This window comes from Octopus bimaculoides, chromosome 10, assembly GCF_001194135.2.
Source record: "Octopus bimaculoides isolate UCB-OBI-ISO-001 chromosome 10, ASM119413v2, whole genome shotgun sequence".
NCBI lineage: Eukaryota > Metazoa > Mollusca > Cephalopoda > Octopoda > Octopodidae > Octopus > Octopus bimaculoides.
Window position 1 is genome coordinate 45,616,044 of NC_068990.1, and position 7,520 is coordinate 45,623,563.

At 31.8% G+C, this 7,520-nt stretch overlaps 1 protein-coding gene across 3 annotated transcripts in view; it reads right to left on the bottom strand.

The window, feature by feature from the left end:
• Positions 1 to 358: 358 nt before the first annotated feature.
• The window catches only part of LOC106874158 (stromal membrane-associated protein 1), a 128,559-nt gene continuing 121,397 nt past the window's right edge, over positions 359 to 7,520 (bottom strand). For all 3 annotated transcript variants that reach the window (XM_014921812.2, XM_014921785.2, XM_014921802.2), the window contains 3 exons: positions 6,033 to 6,151; positions 5,385 to 5,546; positions 359 to 2,907 (listed from right to left, as the gene is read on the bottom strand). In XM_014921812.2, coding sequence (XP_014777298.1) covers positions 2,740 to 2,907; positions 5,385 to 5,546; positions 6,033 to 6,151 — 449 coding nt within the window. In that variant the 3' untranslated portion in view covers positions 359 to 2,739. The remainder of the gene's footprint in view (positions 2,908 to 5,384; positions 5,547 to 6,032; positions 6,152 to 7,520) is intronic.

Here is a 7,520-nt window from a genome sequence, read left to right on the forward strand (position 1 = left end):
ATATATATATATATATATATATATATATATATATGCATGCAGATGTATAATTATACATCTACATATGTACATATTTTAATTTTTTTTAAAAGAAATTTTCCTCTCTAAATGAAATATTGAAATGCTTCAGTTGCAAGTGTACAAATATTTACATGTGTGTGTAATTCTGATGATATAACTGTATGAGTACATGCATATTATGCACACACACACACACACGTGTTTTCCTAAAATGCAACATTGACACTATTTATAACTCAGCAGTAACTGAGAGTTCTCATAAAATTAAGGTTTGTACTCAACAGTCACTATAAATTTTGGACATTTGAAATGGTAATGATTGGAAGAAAAGACAGAATTATAATTTTAAAATTAGCTTTATTATTGTTTTCAAATTTAACAGACGGTATTAATAAAGATAATCTGAAGGTAATACTCCACTGAGACTTCATTCTACTGTTGTTTGATGTTGGAACAGTTTCAACTAATGATAGTGGCAATAGTTTTCTATACTTCTGTTGTGGAGTGAAATGAACCTGAAGTTTTGTCACAACTTCAAGAGCTAAACAGTCTTGTAATCCAAATGAGCAGCACGTTACATGCACACACACATGCAGTTTTACAATGTAATTTCAACCTAATTAGTAACTGAGCAAACACACAATGGTAAATGAAGTACTGAACCTGCTATCTTTGGCCATTTTAGCAAAGATGACAGTGGATGGAGTGAAGACATGTCATTGCGATAACAAATACTCAACCAAAGTCTCAGTTATATTTTCAAATTTTATGTTAATATAATTCAAAAAGTGAAGCAAATTTGAATGCACTGAAATAGTTAAAACCTATAGCTATAGATGGAGAGAATGAAATTTGTCTTGTGGCTAGAGAATAGTTATACAGGGTGAAAGCAGATTCAGATACATCAGCAACTTGTCAACTCTTCAAAGCCTAAATTTATAAAGGATCTTTCGTTTCTTCATGCTAACTACTCACAAAACCCAACATAAAGACTTACATTCCATGATTAAAATTTGTTTTAATTTGAGGAATGGGTTTCATAAAGCAGTTTTCGTTCTACATCATTCAAACTGCTAGTAAACATGATTTGAACTGTAAATGGAGAGAAAATGATGGCATTTTAAGGTAAAAATATCTTTCTTTCTTCACTTAATGAAATTTTAATAAAATTAGGATTTTCTTTTTTCATAAATTTGCTATGAATTTAAATTTCCTTTTTAAGTGAAAAGAATAAAAAGACAGTAATTTGACAAATAACTGCTGTCATCTATGCAGTCATTTGCATACAAAAAGAAATGCCAGCACTGAAGCATTCAGAACAGATACATAAATATGTGTCAAACCTTTAGTAATGTTATCTATTATTAAAGACTTCCTACTTGCAAAAGCAATGGCTAAACATTTGGGACAAAATGTTTTTAATAACATTGTAACATTGGCTTTATAATAATAGTAGAGGTAGCATTAACTGATAAATTTGCTTCACTTTATATATATATATATATATACACACACATATATATATATATATATATATATATACACATACATATGTATATATACACATATATATATACACATATATACATACATATATATACACACATATACATACACATATATACATACATATATATATATATATATATATATATATATATATATACACACACATATATATATATATACACACATATACATACACATATATACATACATATATATATATATATATATACGGACACACACCACCAGTAATTTACAGACACCTGAAAGAGAAAGAGCTGATAGTTGTTGTTATTGTTGTTGTTATTATTATTATTATTATTATTATTATTATTATCATCATCATCATAAGACGAAAGAGAGTTACTGATCAGTCTTTTGAGATGTGTTTTTGTCTGCTGAAAGAATCTGAAGAAGAACTTGAAACAAAATATAGTGAAATATAATGGTGTTTTTGCTTTGTTGTTGCTGAGACAATATCTGTTGTATTTATATCACTAAATACAACAGTACACACGCTTCGCTACATCTACACACTCAAATTCTACTTTCACTACCTTCACAAGGTTGACTTATCTTCCCCACCAACTCCTTCTCCTACCATTTACTTCGCAATCAGAATAGTTTTGGTCATTTGTTTTCAGAATCATTTGCTTTTCAAGTAAAAAGATTCTAAATTGTTTTCCTGTTTTGCTTGCATTTTGCTTTTTTTTTTGTTATTTTTCTTTTTATTTTAATTATATTTCCCTCATTCACTTTCACTAGTGAACTTTTCTATTGGTCAGTGTAAAAATTATAAATTAATATTTTATATTATTATCATTAATTATTATTATTATTTTTATTATTATTATTAATTATTATTTTTATTATTAGTATTATTATTATTAATCATTATTATTTACAAAACTTATGTTGAACTGAAAGCTGTATGCCAGCTTTGTTCATTTAATGAAAGGGCAGGAAGTACTGAAGGGATCAAGGAAACACTAAAGAAGGGAATGTTACTGAGTTTTCTCTAGTCATTTCCTTTATTTCCTCCAGCTGCCCATTTACTTCCCATCCACATCTCAGCTATGAAGTCCCAGCTTCTTGCATAACCTAAAAATTGCAGCAAACAGCTGGTTAAGAGCTAGTTCTAGTTGAATGGGGAAAGAAAATAACAAAAAATGAAAAAAAAAATAATAATAATAATATTAATAATAATTTGGATCATTGCCACAAGTTAGTTGATAAAGTCTGTCCTGAAGTAGGCTGCATGCCCCAGGGATTACTAGCTTGATTAGCAGGAGCTCCAACAGGTGGCCGTACTCCCATTTGACCAGTGGGTGGGATGACATTTGATGTATTTAAACGCATCGCTGCTAACTGGTGTTGCATCTGTAAGAAAGACATTGAGAAGAAATTAGTTGTAATGAAAATATGAGAGTTTTGTGGGGTAGAAAGTAAAATAAGTAAAAGATTTAAATTGAGTTCCTTCTACACTAAAACTACAGTGTTTTCTGGCATACAAGTCAAATTTTTCAGACCAAAGTTTAGTCAAAATGGTAGGTCAACTTATACTCCAAGATGATTTTGGAGGACCAAAAATTCCATATGAAATGCAGCAGGACTTGGAGAGATAGATGCAGTATTTGAATGTTTACACAACATCTTTACACTATATGAACTTGTATATTATAATATGGTAATTCCTATTGAATGTCATCATCTCCATCAGTATAATGTGCATTCTTTTCTGTTGGCATGGCTAGAGAAAGATTATACAATTTATCTTAACTATGAAGGGTAATAACTAAGGTCTTATCTTATTCCTTCCATACTATACAGTCCCAAGTAAGGTACTGTATACACATGTCGTTATGTTACAAGAGCAGCTGTATGTTTTGTCATTGTGACCCATCTTTGAAACATATACCCATTTCCTATATATATATCTGCCTACAATTCTATTCTATTACCTCTCTTTTGACTAACATTACATGCATAATGTATCACACATGTATAATGTATCATAGCTGTTGTTTGCAAGTGAGTATGTCTTGGCAGCATGTACAATACTTTTGCTAATTGTTTTAGATGTATAGGTAGTTGCAAGCAGATACAGACAACTTCTGGCCCTCTTACCTCTTGACCCAGCAGGACACCATGGATATGACAACTGAGGTGCAAAAGGGCTGCATCAACACTGGGATAATACTCATTTTTGGTTGATTAGACTAAAGCAAAGTGAAATGAACTGTTTTGCTCAAAGACACAATGCACTGCTTGGTCCAGAAATCAAACTCACAAGCTTACAATCCTGATCCCAATGCTTTAATCACCAGACCATGTGCCCTCACAAATACATAATGTAAACTACAAAATCATCATCATCATCATTTAGCATCCATTTTCCATGCTGGCATGGTTTAGACAGTTTGACTGTGACTGGTAAGCTGGAGAGCTGTTAGGCTGCAGTCTGATTTAGCTTGGTTTTCACAGTCGGATACCCTTCCTAACACTAACCACTCCAAGAGTATAGTGGGGTGCTGGCATGGGTGCCTTTTACCTGGCACTGGTCACAACTACAATTTCACTTGGCTTTACATGAAAAACAAAGTTAATGTCAGAAAAGTTATTATAAAATGCTATCGGCTTTTTTAATCTTTAGGGATCTTAAAAAATACTTACAATCAAGGTTATATTGTACTATGAAATATACCTATAGATTTTAAGTCAAAACTATACATATAGACAGAGATAAATGTCTCGTCTTTACATACAATATTTTTGTGAACAGGATAAGAAAGATAAGCTGGATTAGTTTCAATCCTGTTCTAGAATTTCATCAATGACTGATTATCCTCTTTGCTACATAAATAGCACTGATGCTGATGCCATGTAAAAAGCACTGATGCTGGAGCCATGTACAAAGCACTGGTGTTGGAGCCACATAAAAAGTACCCAGTACACTCTGTAAAGTGCTTCATGTTAGGAAGGGCATGCAGCTGTAGAAACCAAGCCAAAACAGATTATGAAACTTGGTGTGACCTCTGGCCTTGCCTGCTCCTGTCAAGCTGTCCAACCCATGCCAGCCTGGAAGACAGACATTAAATGATGATGATAATCCATAGAGACACTGTTTGTAAAGCCACAATTATTAAAGGCCTAAATGGATAGACTAATGGCATATACAGAACATTGTGTGAAACTAGTTTAATTAATCAACAAAGATGATGTGTTTCCATTTGTTTGTACACAGTGCTGTAATACAGCATAACATTGAAACAAAACCTTATTAATGCACCAGCTAATTATTTTCAAGATCAAGGAACAGAAGGAAACAATGAAGATCTTACAACAAAATTTATGCCAAATGGTTGAACAATAAAATGACTCTGTTTTCTTTTACAATTTTTTTTTAAATGAAGGAAAATAAAGCCTAGTTTAATTGATCCAAATTAGAAAAGCCAACATGCAGAAAAAATATTTGTTATTCTATAAGAAGGACAGTTTCTAAACATATAAACAAATTATTTTTAGATAGATATCCATATTCTGTGTCTTTCTCTGTTCTGCTCAACAAAGCAGGCAACCTGTTCCATATTTATTATTTTTCAATTAACAACCTATTTGACTTCTTTTATTTTTCTTGATTTAAAAGAATTTCATGTGACTAATATTTCAATTTACAGCCAATTTGGGAAATCACTCCACTGTTGAGTGGTTGTATGTAAAACTATTCAGTGCCTCGAGACAGTGATGGCTCAGTTACATATTATTCACTCAACCATTTCTATCACTAACAAATCAGTGATATCACTATAAAAGAAAAGCTGACAATGTTGAATAGATCAATATACAAAATCAATTACCTGTTGCATATTCATTTGGTTCATCTGTGGTTGTGCTTGAGTAGCTGCATACATCCCCATCTGAGGAGGCTGCATCATCATACCAGCTGCTGCTGGCATAGAATTGCTTCCAGGGGCAGTTGCCATCATACCAGTTGCATTCAGTTGATACAAGCCAGGTTGCTGTAATTAAAATATCAGTGAAAATGACAACTAAACTACATTTAATGGGTAGTTCACTTGGTTCAACCAATTATTCATTGAAACTGTACAATAACAGTAGACATGAACAACACATAACACCCATTTCATTAGAGTGAAACTACTAATACATGCATTGTATATGGGAAATGTGCCCCCTCACACCAATTTTTGATATATACTGAAAATGAAGCATATCAATTTTGATTACTTCATTAATGACAATTATTAATTATTTTTGTCACTGCTTTAATTATTTTGGTCCAATTAATCTTGCTAATATGAATTTGGGATGAACTGATGCGAAAACAATTTAGTGATTTATTCTTAGAATAATATGAATGGGTTTTATATTTTGTTGGACAATCCCAGTTTTGAAAATACATATACTAAAGCTAGTGAATAACCATTATCATCTGATATTAATGTTCAACGAAGGGTTATAGACTTTAAATAATCATAACTTACTGGCATGCCAACTAATCCTGGATTCACCATCCCTGTCATGCCTTGCTGTACAGCCATAGAATTGTTGGCTGGCATTGTTGGCTGAACATTGATTCCTTGGGCTGGCATATACATCCCCCCTGAAAGTTAAAGAAGTTTATGAAAACATTTAAATGCTCAGTTTTTACAATTATATGAGAAATGATCTTTTTAGTTATGAGCATTTCAACAAAAAGATATTCAGAGTAAAATGAAGGAATAGTTTGAAATAAACATGTTCAAGTTTCTCTATCTAAACAATGGTAGGTAGAAGTTATGCGTGACACTGTCTTTTGCAATAAAAAGATGCCATTATTTCTCAGCTTGGCAAATAACTGAGTTACTACTGAGCCATTTAGAGGAAAGAATAACTACAAACAAAATGACCTATATTTAAATAAGGCAAAGGAGAAGAAATAAATGAAATTAAATTTAGGAATAAATTATTCTTAAGTTTGAAGTTACAGAAAAGTTTACCAAAAAGAAAACAAAGTTGATATATCGCAAAATTAGGTATGCGAGTACAATGTGAAAGATGCTGAAAAGAGGTGGAGAAGAGAAAGGAATATAACATGTATCATACAATAAAAGAAAGGAAGTATGGTGCATCTTTGACATGAAAAACTGCAGAGACTATATTTTTCATAAAGAATATACATTTTCTCTCATACTTTTATCTATCTTTTACACCCCATCTTGTAGCATAAAGTTACCCTCTCGGGGTTTGTTGAATTGCAAACTGCATGCTGGCCTCACTAGTGCTGGTGGCATGAAAAAAGCACCCAGTCCAACCCATGCCAGCATGGAATATGGATGTTAAATGATCAAGATGAAGCTGAATATACAGTAATATGTCAGTATAATCAGATTGATGATAATAGATAACTAATTTATAGTTATACATATGTAATGTAAATAAAAATATTTCAATACCAACAGGTTACAACCATTTACTTGGTCTTAATTATTGTCTGTTTATGAGTTGCTATACTGATAACTTTAGCTTCCAGTGGTATCGGATATAGAAGTTATGAAATGTATACAATTATGCTTCAGAGCAAACACTTCCAAAGAGCATTAAGACAGTTCATCGTTGGTTAGTATTTCAAGTCATAAAGCCACTAGGTTATTTCATTCAGCTGTTCTGTCTTCAGATTGTAATGTTTGTTTTTGTTTTAATTCATGAAGAACAACAATTGTTTAACTCTGGAAATTGAATAGGTGTTGAATTATTGCTATAAGCAGTGTTTCTTGGAATGTTTTGAGCTGGTTTTGCAGTATGAAATGTAAATAAATGAAGATGATGATTCCAGAGATCTAGGAAAGATAACAATGAGAATAACTTATATATATCAAAAACAAATAGTTGGCCACAATGGATACAAATAAATATCAATCTGCAAAAATATACCCAGTGAGGAGAAACCAAGCCCCAGCCCTGCTACCACAAAAAAAAAAAAAAAAAAAAAA